The sequence below is a fragment of the Electrona antarctica genome, assembly GCF_951216825.1.
Source record: "Electrona antarctica genome assembly, chromosome: 10".
NCBI classification, from domain to species: domain Eukaryota; kingdom Metazoa; phylum Chordata; class Actinopteri; order Myctophiformes; family Myctophidae; genus Electrona; species Electrona antarctica.
The window spans coordinates 9,361,811-9,378,180 of record NC_136791.1 but is presented as its reverse complement, the minus strand read 5'-3'; the positions used below and the strand labels follow the sequence as shown (position 1 = coordinate 9,378,180).

General features: G+C 43.6%; 1 protein-coding gene across 6 annotated transcripts in view; it reads right to left on the bottom strand.

Annotated features, from left to right (window-relative positions):
* lrrfip2 (leucine rich repeat (in FLII) interacting protein 2) overlaps positions 1 to 16,370 on the bottom strand; it is a 30,120-nt gene that overhangs the window by 1,207 nt on the left and 12,543 nt on the right. For 3 of the 6 annotated variants that reach the window (XM_079513066.1, XM_079513065.1, XM_079513067.1), the window contains exons 3-13: positions 15,941 to 16,027; positions 7,495 to 7,536; positions 6,662 to 6,793; positions 5,745 to 5,816; positions 3,931 to 4,101; positions 3,357 to 3,449; positions 2,824 to 2,916; positions 1,656 to 1,757; positions 1,125 to 1,257; positions 242 to 412; positions 51 to 130 (exon numbers count right to left, since the gene is read on the bottom strand). In XM_079513066.1, the coding sequence (XP_079369192.1) occupies positions 51 to 130; positions 242 to 412; positions 1,125 to 1,257; positions 1,656 to 1,757; positions 2,824 to 2,916; positions 3,357 to 3,449; positions 3,931 to 4,101; positions 5,745 to 5,816; positions 6,662 to 6,793; positions 7,495 to 7,536; positions 15,941 to 16,027 (1,176 nt within the window). The remainder of the gene's footprint in view (positions 1 to 50; positions 131 to 241; positions 413 to 1,124; positions 1,258 to 1,655; positions 1,758 to 2,823; positions 2,917 to 3,356; positions 3,450 to 3,930; positions 4,102 to 5,744; positions 5,817 to 6,661; positions 6,794 to 7,494; positions 7,537 to 15,940; positions 16,028 to 16,370) is intronic. The other 3 variants (XM_079513068.1, XM_079513069.1, XM_079513070.1) reach the window with 3 other exon arrangements.

Sequence of the window (16,370 nt, the reverse complement as noted above, 5' to 3'; positions counted from 1 at the left end):
ATATATATATATAGAGAGAGAAGACATTCCCTGACGCAGACATGACTTACATTTTGTTCCATTGTACCCATTTCTTGTTCAGACTTAGAAAGCTTGAACTTGTATTCACTCATCTGTCTGTTGGCATCTCCTGCAGAGAGAAAGGCCATTGCGTTTGCACATAAGAGGTTTGAAAGATATCAAAGCATGGGGATAAATATGCATGTGGTGGTACAGCAGCAGTGTGCAGAAGCAAACTCACTCTGCATTTCGATGAAATGCAGGTCTGTGCCGTTCTCCATCTTCTCCCCGTCTGTGTACACGCTGTCCATCTTTGAGTGTTTCTGCCTCTCATCTTCCAGTTGCAGCTTCAACTTCCTGATCTGAGCCAACAGCTCGTCCTTTTCATCTGCCAGCTTCCGTAGCCTGACGTCTAAAAAAAAAAACATCCCCATTTACAGTAGTGTTGACAGAGCATAACATCTCCATCAGCAGACTGTGTTGACATGGAGTATAAGCAGACGGACTGGACTGTAGGGCTGTGTACAGTTGGCTGCAACGGTCAATTATTTTCTTAGCCATTATTTTATCGATTACTTGTTTGATTAATCGATTAATCAAAAAGCATTTATTTGTGTGTTCTATATCATCTAAATAAATTAGTTTGATTAAACCCATTTTATAATTAGTCTTGGTGCAGAAATGGTAGAAATTGCTGTGTTGTGAGCTTCATCTGCTATTTTGCCTTTTCTGTAAGAAAGACAATTCTTGTAAGAAAACTTTCTCCCCCAATTTCTTTCTTTAATCCTGATTGTGAACGAGGGACCACCACCCGGACTTAGAATCAACCGGGGGACCACTGTTGTGTTGGGTGGGGATATGGGCTAAGATTAGTGCTTCGGTATCACTTGCTATGCACCCCATTGTTTCTCAATCAAACCCATTGACTAATTATTTCCTAATAATCAGACAATCCGGTGCACTTCCCACTTCCAAGTAGTGAAAAAAAATAAATAATAATAAATCACCAAATCCTATATTACCAAATGTGTGGTCAGGGACCACATGCAATACCTGGTGGTCCACGCCACGGACCACCTGTTTTAATGGAATATGTCTCTAATCAAATTGATTGGCTGACTCACCCAGTGGTCCCTCTCCTGCTGACTCTAGCACCTGAGCAGCCTCCTGGGAGACCACAGTGATTCCTGAGGACAGAGGCTCGTGGTTGACGTCCCCGTTTGGCGTACCTTCTGGGATGATGACCAGGCCGTGTTTCTGTGAGGGGGAGGGGTACACGGATCACTGAGGCAGAATGACAGTACGTACTCCCATCTAAAAATTAAATCCAGCATTTCAAACGGCTGCCATTTGCACTGTAGTCATGGTTTTAAAGTTGGCCTCCCCTCCAGAGACAATACGAGTACGACTACACAGCCAGAATGGGGCCCAAAATGTTGACATACGGAGCAGGACAGAATGAAATGGAACAAACACAAACGAACAAAAGCTGACATTACCAGAGACACTCCATGTGACAGGAGTGACGGCATTTTACTGGCTACCAACCAAAATAAACAGGCAGCAGTGAGTGGGGGTTCAATGGCCAGTAACTCCTCTAACCTGCTTTCTCTTTCAGAGAGAAGTCACAGAGCCCAGTCTTTAGGATCACCTACCTCGCCTGCTCTGGATTTCCCCTTGAGGTCAGCCAGCTCATCTCTGAGCTCATCTCTCTCATTCCTAATGCAATCAAAGTACTCTTTCTGCCTCTCTAGGGCCTGGCCACACCACAGGAGGGAGAGAGAAGACAAGAGGGAAAGGAAGGGTGAAAGAGAGCCGAGGGCAAAGTAGACGTTGGATTGACAGGGCTTGATAGACATGCACTGCCGTGTTCTACGCAGAGCAGTAGGAACCGGTACAAAATGCACACAGACAGGAACACTGGACATGCTTAGCAGACCACACGCCACAGAAGACACAAACCTGATGTAAGGAAACGGCAGAAGACAACACCAACCTTACAAGAGAGCAGCTACGGGTTGTATTTGAATAGTGCACAAGGACTAAAGGAGCCTTATTCGAAAGGAAATAAGCACTCTAAACTTAAAACTGTTAGTATACAATTTTATGGTTTCTTCACAAAATGTGCCATTATGTGATATTTGATCATGCTTTCATGATAAATGAGAACATTTTGGTTATAACGATTTCTACATAACCAAAATGTTACAAATGCCATACGTTTTTTTAAACTGACATTGCAGCATCCAAATTAAAAACATTGCCAGTGGTCTTCTAATAGTCAGTGCACATGCAAAACTCCAAACTGTGAATCCAATGGGAAATAACCGTGTAACGGTCTTCGTCATGCAGATACAACATGAGAGGCAACATCACTACATGGCTTGATGCACTTTGTTTGATTGATTAAAACCGAAATTAATAGAGCACCGAAGTCTGACGTCAATATGAGGCAAGAGGGCGCCAAGTCTACGGGTTCATGTACTTTTTATTTGCATTGTAATCCCCATAGGGGGATTTTAGACCGCCTCATATAAGAACTCTGATTGACAAAATAAGCAAATCATCCCGGCCGTCAACTGACCTCAATCAACCTCCCAGACAGTATCGCCGGGGCAGTTTGTTTATTTTTGGACCACAATGCTTATATGACACAATTTTAAGAGGACCCCATGTTATTACTCCATAGAGGAAAAACTTCCATGAACCAGGGGATGAGCGAGTGATGTCAGGACTTCGGCGCTCTATTGACTTTGGAGCTTAAACTCAATCTGTTGCCTGTCATATTCTGTCAGGGCACGCCCCTTCGAGACCTGCTCCTACCCCAATCTTTTTGTCCTTCCAGTTTATGGTTTCCTGCAGGTCAAACACCTCTCTGGTGAGGGTATCTAACTTAGTCTGCATTCGCTGGCTCTCCTGGAGTGGCGTTGCGCGGTAAAGAGAGGACAGCACAGAACAACAACAAGAGGGGGACAAATGAACCAAGGACATGGTGTGGAAAGTGAAACGCACAAGAGGAATATAGACAACCGAGACGCGTCAGTGAAGTACAGCCTGTGAAGCTTATCATAATTCACAAATTGAGAAGTTAGAGACGGAAAATGTAAGAGACTGAAAACAGAACAGACCGTGTTTAATCACTTTCAACCTGGGATCTCTATTTTAGGCATGTCATTGTAAGCGAAAACGTGAAACGAGAAAATAGGTTAAGAGCTGCCACATTCGAGTATGAGACTCGAAAAAGACCAAGGGCAAATGGAGTCAATCAATCCACAATAAATGATTGCAGAGTAGAACTTCCTCTGCAGTCTGCAAGGCGCTGACAGAGTAGAGGTGTGATGAGACGTTTTCCATACCTCTATGAGTTCATCCCTCTGGCGGATACCCTCTTTTAACTCTTCTTGCTTATGCGTCAGGACATTACACGTGTGCTTTTGTCTTTCTAGTTCCTGGAAAACAAAGATGCAGACTTTGAGCCAACAACAATGGACGAACCAGTCCATAAATCCATACACACAATGTCAAAGACAGGTTTCAGTGGCAGGAGGATCTCCATCATGATCACATTCAGGACAGGAACCCCTTTTGGTGTTTTAAGCATTATGTTATACTTTAGCTATTGAAAAATAGCAGATCTACAAGCTCATAGAGCTTTTTTTTTTTTAATCGTGAAAATGTGGCGCACATCTTTGAATATATATTCTTTCAGAGCAAACATTTTTAACTCAAATCATTGTTTCTGTCCCTGGAACTACATATTTTCAGATGGAGCTCCGCAGCCAAATAAAGATAATTCTGGGGGGCCTTGGCATGAAATAGTTTGAGAGCCACTAGACATAGAAACATAGGTTTTTCAGAAAACTGTCTGTTTAGAAGCAATTTATTTTAGAATCGGCCTCAGATCTAAATGGGTTGAAATCAAGGTCCCACCTTTGATTTGTCCTCCACCTCCCTCTTCATTTCGGCCATCTGCTCCTCCATCTCCTCGATGACGTCCTTGAGAGTGTCTACCTGGTAGATGAGGTTTGCCTTGTCGTTGTCCAGCTGTGCATTCGATACCATGGCTTTCTTGTACTTTTCCTCCACTTCTGTGAGTGACTCCTGTTGAGGAGGGGGTTCACACACACAGTTCAACTTGTTGCACAGGTCAACTGCTAAAAGATAAGATAAGATGGGCTTATCTGATGTACAGGGCTTAAAGTTCTCAGTCCTGGGGACAGATTTCAGTCCTGAGGATTTCATAGGGGTCATTTAATGAGATCAGTGCAGATTTGTAAAAAAATCAGTCTTGGGATTTTTTGGGGGCTTTAAGCCCTGGATGTCAACCAATTAAATACAAAGGGAACTGCAGTGTGGAGAATGCAAAATATATGTATGTATAAAATATAGACTACAACTTTTCACTTTAGTGTTCATTGGGTCTCTATTATAATAATAATAATAATAATAATAATAGGTAAAAATGGGGGGGGGGGGGGGGTGTTACAATATTTTTTTTTAAATCCCTGAATTGTCACTAGTAATCAGGGAAAAGGACGTTCTTGAAACTTGTCAAGTTCTACCAAGGATGAGCCAAAAGGCAGGTTTGTTAGTAAACTACCATCATCAATGGAACACACACACAGCAGCACACTTCCGCAGAGAATAGTGAACTAGTGAGTGAACTAGAATAGTGAACTAGTGAGTGAACTAGAATAGTGAACTAGTGAGTGTGACATGATGGAACGTAGAAGGCCATCCAAAGTTTTGCTGCAGATCTAAGAACTTCAGGCACACAAACCATGACAGGAACCTGTCAGCAGGGGGAGCAAGACATCTCCTATCTATCTTACATACAAGAATGAGGGGTTTCATTTCAGGCAGCCAGTGAGAAGGTCCCCACCAAAACAAATAAAATATAAAAGTGAATGAAGAAGTGAAGATCATGCAAAAGGGAGGGTGGGTGCGGTGGGTGATCAAGCCATTCAGAGTGGGAGCCCCATACTATTACATACACAAGTGGCCAGGGTGTTAGGAGTGTTATACACAGTAAGAGATACAAGTCTGGAGGCAGGAAGGGAGAGAGAGAGGGGGGTGTTAGGGCAGTGGTTCTCAAAGTGGGGTCCGGGGACCCCCGTGGGGTCCTTGAGGGAGTTCCAGGGGGTCCCCCAGCTATATAGTTTGGAACCAAAAGGACCCATATGGGTCTGTAACTCTGAGAGTGTACAAATGGAACAAAATGCGCATTTGTACACTCCGAGTTAAATTAACATTAATTTTACAATATAAATTGGGGTCTCAGAGATAGAAATGCCATTAAATGGAGGCCCGTAGACTAATGCACGTCAAACTGGGGGTCCTTGAAATTAACCCATTTTGGGCGGGAACCCCTTTGTGTTAGCATTATGTTATGCTTTAGCTATTGAAAAATAGCAGATCTACAAGCTCATAGCGCGGCACCGAGTGCCGCGCTACGAGCTTGTAGGTCTGCTATTTTTGAAAAACCGAAGAACGACACATAGCTTTTTCAGAAAACTGTCAGGATTTAGAAGATATTTTTAGAATCCGATCTCAGGTCAAAATGGGTTGAGCCGTAAAAATCTTCTCTCATGGGGGTGTATATCTCTTCAAATGGGGGTCCGCGGGCTAATTAGTGTCAATTTGGACATGAAAAGATTTGGGAACCACTGTGTTAGCCGGGATGTCATACGGCTCCGTGCGGACAAGAGAAGGCATGCCACGTCGCAGAGCACAAGCCCCTCTACCTTCAGCTCTTTAAGCCCCTGCATGTATCGCCCCTCTACATCCTGAATCTGGTCCTTTAGTTCATAAATATCCTGTAGGACAGAAGGAATGGTTTGGGGGCATTAAGGAGGAGAGATAATTAAGAGTACCCCATGCTGACATCTCCACAGCTGGCAGAACACAGTACAGTACAGTAACACCCAGAGAGAAGACATGACCAGTACGCCCCAGGAGATAAGGAGGAACAGCCATAAGAACACGTCCCATGACATGGACCAGTACGCCCCCAGGAGATGAGGAGGAACCAGGCGTTCACAGGAGGACACATGTCACAGTCACAAGTCCTCCCGTGCATACTGTACTGCATAATGGAGAAGACGCTGATGACAGACAGACACATAGAATAGGAGGCAGGTCGACATGACTGTGTGATTGATTGATTGATACGCAGAGGACAACCACATGAACCTGTACATTGCACATACAAAACACTTTGTCACATGGATCAATAATTCATCATTATTATAATATGTACCGTCCGTATGTTGTATTATAATCTCAACACAATTTAGTACACAATTATTGATTCTATTGCAAGTAAAATGTTACTATGTACACATAAAAAAAAAAGGTATAACAAGGTTGTTTTAGTCATACATGGAGTGTGTGTGTGTGTGTGTGCGCGCGCGTGCGTGCGTGCGTGCGTGCGTGCGTGCGTGCAGGGGGTAGGAGTTATGCTTGATACGTAGTTCTGTTGCAGTGTCGCACACCGGAAAATAGCAGATGTACAAGCTCACACCGCGCCGCAAGCTTGTAGATCGTCTTATTTTCAGGCTACTTTCAACGCCATCCTAAAATGTTGATGTCCTCACAAGTATTGTAATACAAGTGTGTGTGTGTGTGTGTGTGTGCGTGTGTGTGTGTGTGTGCACCTTACCCTAAGTTCACTCAGACTAGTGTCAGGGTCGACGACGCTCCCAGTGTCTGCGCTGCCCCGTCGTGAAGAGGTGCCACCCAAGGACGCCAGCGTGGCGGCCGTGAGGCCTGGGGTGGCACAGCGCGAGGACGGCTAGGAGACACACAAAGCACCACAGACCTCCGGTCAGACAGGCTACACACAAAACACAAAATGCTGCGCAACCGAGCTCAGGACTCGGGTCATTCAACACCGCTACCTGACACCAGGCTGAGTGATCCAACTCAGCTTTTTCTAACATGCCGAACCCTGAATACCTGACAGCAAGGTAGATGGGTTTAGCAGACTCAGGGGTGGCCAAAAGGTAGATCGTGATCTACCAGTAGATCACAAAGGCTATGCTGGTAGATCACATGACATTCCCCTAAAAATATATAATTTAAATATATATATTTTTTAAACAATTTTTCTGCCACTTGACTTGTTGACTTGATTGACATCAAAAAGGGCTTATGCAACAAGAGTGTTTTGCACAAACAGCTGTAGTAGCATTACAAAGTTACAAGAAAACACTTCCAACTCCATTTCCACTCCTCTATTTCCCATTCAAAACACCATCGCCGCTATTCCAAAGCCCCCTCAGGTACATATTTTTTAAACTATTTTCAGCAATGGGATAATCTTTTTGATGGGTAGATCTTGTTGAGCCGGTCATTTTGAAAGTAGCTCTCAAGTCCAAAATGTGTGGGCACTCCTGGTTTAGCTCATTTGACTTAGCATACAGTAAGTCTGAAATTCAATTTAAACAGAAAAGAAAAATACATCTATATTGTGTTATAGTGGTTACTACTCACCCGGCTATAGTCTGTATACTGCTTGTCACATTTTTCATCCAGCTGAAATGAAGGAAGAGAACAGAGTTTATTTAAAAAAAGGATGCATCTTAAGGAACATGCATCCAATGTGGTCCATGCTTGGAGCTGTCATTTCCCTGTGAATCAAGGAGTTAGTCCAGAACACTGATGCGTTAGTGTGTGTGTGTGTGTGTGTGTGTGTGTGTGTGTGTGTGTGTGTGTGTGTGTGTGTGTGTGTGTGTGTGTGTGTGTGTGTCCAGCGTGGACAACCAAAACACTCTCAGGTCAATCACACCAGTCATCTTAAAAGTTAAAACCAAACAAAACACATTCCCAAATCCATAGTATTAGCCAACACTACACTATAGTGACCATTACCACTTTCAACTACTGCAAGTGAGATCAACACCGGAAATGGCAGGCTGTGAGATGCGATTCCAAGAAAGGGATGAGAAAAACAACTAGGTAATCATGCACTTTATGTCTCAGATTAGTAGAACACTCATCCACCATCGGTGGTGATGCAGCAGAGCACCGGGCAGCCCACCGTCATGAGGTAGGCCTCAGCCACTTACAGAGTCCAGGTCAGGAATGCTCACATCGTCCAGATCAGACACAATGCTGCCCCTGCGGTTGGAGCGGCTGAAATAGTCAGCGGCCGACTCACTGAAGTCTGAGAAGTCAGACGACTGATCATCACACACGAGGACGAGGGGACAGAGATGGAGACGGAAACACAACAAAGGGATAGAAAAAGAGGTGACAGAGACAGACCAATGGTGAAAGAGCCAAAGGTAAACCTAACAGAATTACATTCTTACAAAAATAGATTACTGCATTTCTGTATATAGAAATGTAACACTTTCAATATTAGACAGGGTTTTTTGCTAAAGGCATTATCTAGAATGACTCAGAATTTAGAACCACCAGATAATCTAGAACAACTTCTAGCACGGCGACTTACAATTACAATGAATCAACAACGTAAAAGCTTTCTTAACATAATCCCTGTTTATTTGAGTTAAGCGTTTCACAATAGAGCACGCTTTCCAGTGTAGAAGGCGATTCCCATGGTGAAATAGTCCTGAAAAGCCCACTAGCTCATTGTAAGCTCAGTCCCTGTAGCTCACCACACTGTCCCTGCGACCTCTCCTGTAGCGTTCCTGGGAAACGGTGCTCCCACTGTCATCGTCTGAGGACTGAGAGGTATACACAGTGAGAATCCCCACTCGCAAAGGCAAACTGTTGTACATCCCCACTCGCAAAGGCAAACTGTTGTACATGTTGTACATGCACATTGTCTCACATAGGTCTCACATGGGTCTCACATGGGTCTCTCTCGCTCGCTCTCTTTCTCACATTGATTAAGCTCACCAGCCATCTCTCCGATAAATGGATTATTGGATTACTTTACGTAACCCTAATAAGCAACGCCAATTCATGCAATTAGGACCGTTTGACAAACCTCCAAAACTAATTCGGGATGAAACCTACAACAACATCAGCCTAGCCTGAACAGCATTGGCAACAACACATTCACACACTTCAAGGTAAAACCAACAAATGCAGTTCCGTTAAAACAAGCCTTGCTACTGATGGTCCATCGCACATGGGGTCCAGGTGACCACCAGAATTTCAAATGGACACTTACAAGTCTGTACCTCTGAGACTTTTAACTCTCAGAGTTAAATAAACACTGAGGATTTTACCGTGTACATCGAGGTCCCAGAGATTTTATTGTATTTATTTAATCAAATTGGGGTCCATAGCTATTAATGCATATCAAACTGGGAGAGCTTGAAATGAAAACGGTTGAGAATCTTTGATCTCTAGGGTCCCTATGTGGAGGCAGGATTGAGAGAAGGGACAGGAGGGGGCAGCCGGTTGTTAGTTGGGGCTGTGTGTGTATGCATGTGTGGCATTAGCTGACAGCATGCAAGAAAAGGGGTGGTTTCGGGAGGGCGGGGGCTCACCGCAGGGCTGCTACGGGTGGAGTTAGAGTACCCGCTGTATTCAGAGGGCTGTGGAAGGGGAAGGCAACAGACAGTATTGACATGAGGGCAGATGCCAGGCCAGCCATGGTCTGGTAGAGCGGGCCGCCATGACGATTATAATGACATCACTGTTTGACAAACACACTGAGCAGACTTACAGCTCTCGAACTGTTGCCCAGGCCATAGATACCGTCGTCACAAATAGAGGCCTGAGGGCACATGGGGGAAAGACAGACAGACAGCGCAGGACTCAGCAAGACGGAGGAAGGAGCATAAATCTTAGGTGGAACTAGCTAACGGGTTGAGTGGAATGCCTGCGACTGCAGCAGCATGCGCTAAATGCTGAAGTCCTCAGGCTATAGTATTTCCCATATCGAGCAGGCTATTCCCCTCGCGTCTCTATGATGAATTCCTGTTCTGTCTATAGAAGTGTCTATTTGTACGTCTCTAAATGTTTTGATGATTTGAACATGGTGGACCCTATTGGAAACAAGTGTAATGCTTAATTGGGTCGTCCACTCACAGTTAACAGTCTTTGTATTGAGTTTGTGCTTGAAATGTACTGTAATTCTGCAAACTGTTAATAAATTCTTCAATCAATCAATCAAACTCTGTACTCTTGAGATGGTACAAACGGACGCGTACACTCTCAAGAGTGCAGACTACCCTCAGTCTCTCTCAAAGACTGAGAATCTTACTATGTAGGAGAATAAAATCGCTGTATTGAGACACAAGGCCATATCTTGTCAAGTCTCTGGCCCCCCCATCAAGTGTCCAAAGTGTCAAGGGGCTAAATATAAGCTTGGACATAATACTATATGTAGATATGCGAGTCAATAGAGAAGATTGGGTATCAGGTCTACTTCTGAAGGTAAAAAGGAAGCATGCATGTAGAGAGGGGGCACTGGCCAGCAGCACGTGGTATAGCAGACTGACCATGCTGTAGCTGCGCGACAGGCCCGTGACAGGGGAAACGGTGGTGTAGGGAGAGGAGGTGGTGGTGGTGGTTGTGGCGATGGCCTGTTGAGGGAGCAGGGGAGCAGTGAAAATGCCAGTTAAAACGACAGAGGAAGTGAAGCGAGGTGGAGAGGAGACGGACTAAACTAAAGAGAGATGCAGTAAGAGGAAACAGGATGAGTGTTTTTCTGACCCTCTGATACTGATATTAGGACTTTAGTGTTGAGTTGAGAAGTGAAGTGACGCTACTTTTACTTTAGCCATCGTCTCTCTTTTTAAAAAGCAAAGAATGTATTTCAAATGTACTCTTATTCTAAATATCAAAGAGGAACGTTGATAGTATTTCATGCAAAATCCTGTCATTCTATTGTGAGCACATCGGACATAACACTTCCTTCCCAATGTTTTGGGACTTAATAAAAGGAGCCATTTCGATGAGGTTACGTCGTAGACTATCGGATCAGTTCCCCTTTGAAATGACTATGTACTGTAGAGCTTCAAACTGTAAACACGTCCCGTTCAAAGGAGAAAAACATCTCGTTACTTTCTTGGCTGTAACACCTAAAGCAGTAAACAAATCCAAAAGTGAAACACAATCCATCAGTGTATTAAGATGTGCCTCAACTGCCTGTGGATTTTAAGTACAGTACATGTCCCAATAAACCCAAGCATCTAGATAAGACTTTGTCAACTAGCTTCAGCTAATCTGGCTGGCACTCCCTCCACTTCACTTGAGCCTACGTGGAGCATGGCTGAGAAATTGGACATGAGCACAAAGGGGGGGGGACCGACCCGTGGCTGATAGCTGGAAGTAGTGGGAGGAGAAGGTTTGGTCTTCGATAGGCTGCTGTAGCTCCTTTGATAGTCCTTTGACAGTCCAGTCTGGAGGAGCCGCAAGATGGTATGAACCAGAGGAAAAAACACCAGAGATCAAGTTCAGCTTCAAGGTATGTCAGAGAAAGAAAAAAAAAATGGAGGGCTAAACTTTAATTAACACTGTGCAGTTGTTATCTAAGCGGCGACAGAGCACAATGGCAATCAATAGGATACCCTGTCAGTACCATACAGCTGATCAATAGTATACATTAAAAGCTGTCGCCTGCCAACTAGCCTGCATGCCTCCTCCATGCTAGAGGCTGCAGGTCAGCAAGACCAACATTGAGGGAGGGCACTGACCAGCAGGTCCTTCCTGGAGGAGGAGCTGATTGATGAGGCCTTCCTAGGGCCATGCAGGTCATTGTACACAGAACTCTGTTCACCCCCAGAGGAAAAAAACAAATATGCCATGTCAAGTCAAACCTCTTCAAATGAAACAAAAAGAAAAATGTCTCCAGTGCTAAAAAGTGTCTCCAACTAAGGCTACAAACAGCAAGCGAGTGAATTCATATAATGTCAATCGTACAGTACATACAGTGGAACGGGAGCTCTTCAAGGCGGAGCTTGAGTAGCTTGAGAAGTTGTCGGACTGAAGGGAGAACAGGAGTTGCGGGCGTTATGCTTATGACATGATTAAACATTTGGGAAGCGCTCTGTACACACGGACATGCCGCTAGGATGTGCTGACGAAAAAACACACTGCTAAGTGAAAGTTGAACATCCATTAGGCTGTTGCCAAACGCAACATATTAAAGCAAAAGATATTTCATGCATACTCACAAGCTAACCTAACCCAGTGTTTAGACATGCTTGACCTAATTTCTAGTACACAAACACAAGAATATTGAATAATTTTGGCAGGAATTTGCCACTGTACTAGATAGTTTGGTTAGCGTAACAATTAAAGGCAGTTTACAATTTCTTCTTGACCTGCTTTAAACATTTTAAGTCTTTTAGTGAGTTAATATCCATCCAACTGTAGTTTCCACAAAATATCCCAATCCACAGCATTCAACAAAACCGACACAAATAGAAATGTGCTTCCCTTCCACACACACATGCACGTGCACAAACGTACCAGGAGTTCTTTTCTACGAGAGCTTGACAGGCTGAGGCTCTTAGTAGAGCCCCCGTCGCGCAGCGACGAAGTTGTTGACTTGAAATAATAATAAAGACAAAAATTAGACTACTTCACGAAGATGGAAGTATTAAGGTCCTTGCAGACTGGACGTGTTTTTCGGAAAACCGGCGGAAAGACGCTGCTAGAAATCCGAAAAACGTAGCAGTGTGCCAGTAGAACCTTTACTGTCTCCCAACACATTATCTTATCATGAGCAATAAACACTTTGTGCAATCATGTCACTCCTAACCATATGAACCCAAAGGGAAATGTTCGGCATGTCATAAATACAGGTGAACGTTTGGCAAAGATATGCAAACATTCTGTGAAAATAGCTCACACTATAGATATAACTGATATACTATTTCTTTCTATTTGACACAGTACATAGGGTTTAATAAGTGATTATTTAATGTAGCCTCAAGCTAATTCTTTCTTGACAAGAACAGAAAGGCTTTCATGTCAGTGTATCGTCCCGAGTCAAATTACTGCACACCACTTTAATCCATTTTGGGCAGGAAACCCTTTTGGTGTTTTAAACATTATGTTATAATTTAGCTATTGAAAAATAGCAGATCTACAAGCTCATAGCGTGCCACCAAGTGGCGCGCTACAAGCTTGTAGGTCTGCTATTTTTGAAAAATCTAATTTTTGGAATATATATTTTTTTCAGAACTAACGTTTTTAACTAAAATCTTTGCTTCTGGGAGGTCCCTGGAACAACATTTTTTTAGATGGGGTTCAGCAGCCTCTTGCATAAAAAAATTGGGTTCCTTGACATGAAATATTGAGCACCACCGATACAGCAACATAGGTATTTCAGAAAACCGTCAGGATTTAGAATACATTTTTAAAAATTTCGACCTCAGTCCAAAATAGGTTAACAGTACAGGTGCCAAATATAAAAATGTGGGCATGTTGTTAACACAGGCGATTATGAACAGTACACACCCTGTAGCTGCGCACTGACATGACGTCATCATCCAACCCCTGCTGATGTCAAGGTGGAAGACACAGAACCATGAGAGAGAGAGAGTTGCAGACAGACAGACAGAGGAACATGAAACACACCAGAGAAAGGAATAAGTGAGAAAAAAAACATAGGAAATGACAATAGGGCAGACAATGAGGAAGTGAAAGAGTGGGGAAATAATACAGACCCGACGAAGCTGGCTGCTGGACCTAATACTACTAATACTAGTATCTGGCCTATACGAGGATCTGGCCTTGTCTGTTCTGGCCTTGTCCGAGTCAGCCTAGGAGGTAGAAATGAAAGACGGGTCAGGAACCACAGAGGCAACGCAGATAATGGGATCACTCACTCTCACTGCAACACCAAACAGCTGCTTTGCAACGGCAAGAATCCATGCAAAGGTTTTGTTAGGAACCATATAGAGGCTGAACAAACCAAACTGCACACAATGAAAACATTTGCTTCTCTTCATAAACTACTAAAGCCACGGTGTAAAGATAAGGTCCATGCAAAATGACACTATTCAAAACTATTGAATGCTCATAATTATTTGAATGAAGTCAACAAACTGCTTTGTTACCAACAGAACCGTCAAGCTTAAATAATGGCAAGAGGCCAAATCCTACTCTACAAATGCACACACACACACACACACACACACACACACACACACACACACACACACACACACACACACACACACACACACACACACACACACACACACACACACACACACACACACACACACACACACACACACACACACACACACACACACACACACACACACACACACACACACACACACACACACACACACACACACACACACACACGTCTCCAAAACAAATACAACACAGAGGCATATTTCCTCTGTGAGGTAAGATGCAGTAAGTGGTTCGGATGGAAGCCCAGTATGACGCAGCAGGCTATGTTAGTGGAGTGAGACGCTCCAGTACTCCTGCCTACCATCCACTGGTGGATCTGACCCCATTTCCTGCTGCTGCTACTGCTTGATGAGTGGTAAGAGATCTGGACAGAAAGGAGGAAGTGCCAAAGACAACACACACTTTTATCATACACCCGCCTGCCATGGTGCTCGTCATTAGAACACATACGATTAGACCCGAGCAGTGAGCATTGTTTCTTTCTCTGAACAGTGAATTAGACCCGAGCAGTGAGCATTGTTTCTTTCTCTGAACAGTGAATTAGACCAGAGCAGTGAGCATTGTTTCTTTCTCTGAACAGTGAATTAGACCCGAGCAGTGAGCATTGTTTCTTTCTCTGAACAGTGAATTAGACCCGAGCAGTGAGCATTGTTTCTTTCTCTGAACAGTGAATTAGACCAGAGCAGTGAGCATTGTTTCTTTCTCTGAACAGTGAATTAGACCCGAGCAGTGAGCATTGTTTCTTTCTCTGAACAGTGAATTAGACCCGAGCAGTGAGCATTGTTTCTTTCTCTGAACAGTGAATTAGACCCGAGCAGTGAGCATTGTTTCTTTCTCTGAACAGCGAATAAAGCACACACATCCAAGTTAAGTTAAAAGGCCAAATATGAAAGGAAAACAGAGTCCACAGTCCACACACTGGATACAGCTGTAAAGGAAAGGTATTTTATTACCTCCAAGGTAACATAGGAAACTATACTCAGGAGAGTGCAGATATTTCATTACCTCCAAGGTGACATTTCAAGCCTTGTAGCTCTTCCTCATTGTTTTCCCATGGACAATATTATTGCATCGTAGGGCAGATTCACACTATGGTCCCGGGTGCGCACTCGGGACCACTTGGGAGATGTTGTGGTATTATGAATGCTGGTAGTATGTTCCCCGGAGCGGCTCACCCAACCATTCCCGGGACCGCATGGAGGTAGTCCCGGGACCGATTGAAGTGTACTGGGATACGGATCGATGCAATGTGAAAGCATTGAATACAGTTGAATGAAGTGTATTCGGGTACGGAAGAATCAATATTCGGGAACAGTTTGAATCAAACTGACTCAGTGTGAATCTGCCCTTAATGTCTATGTATTGTATTTGCACATGAATGTAATGTTGCTGTTTTGCTTCAAAACCTTGATTGTTTGCAGGAACAGTGTTAGATAGAATTCTGAAACAGACTTATAGCATGTCATGTAGACAGCACAATAATTGCATTGTATGTAGTCATAGCACATCATAGTACATATGTATAGCATAGTATAGTATATATGTATAGTTTATATGTATAGTGTCATTATATAGATATGTTCTAGTTACGTTCTTAGCTTACGCATGTTTCATGATAAATGCATTTTATATATGTGATGCATTCCCATACTTTTGTTCTTGCCTAATGTAAGTCGCTCTGGATCAAGAGCGTCTGCTAAATGCCTAAATTGTAAATTGTTAGATAAGGAAGGCAAGAATGAAGAATGAGGAGAAGAATTGAAAGACCAAGAGCATCTCTTGTCATATTCAACTGAGCGAATTATGTTATCTGGTATTTTGGCTGCTGTGCTCAGGGACATTTTGCTTTGCATACCTCTTTCTGCTGCCTTTCAAGTTCCCTCATTCGAATATCCCGTGCCTCTGCTCGAGCTGCCCTTTTCGCTGCCAGCCTGGCCTCCGCCTGTAAGAAACAAATGGCATTGAAGTCACCAGTTTTGAAGGAGAATGCCACGGGTGCCCTTCTGCAGTCAGTGACCTGCCCAACGCATGCACCGAACAAAAACAGGGTCACATTCTCATACATCATTTAACAAAATAAGGAGCAAATATCACCGTAGTATTGAGCGATATCATTGTGGACAAGAAAATAAGGGCTAATAAGATCGATCCTGTATTTTAAGAGAAGAGACATTAAAATGAAATTCCGTCCGGCACGCAATTACATATTTTATGTAATTGCGGTCTTTATTAGTGTCCCAGAAGGGCAATTAGGTTTACAGTAAGAGTAGTGGTTTAAAACATAC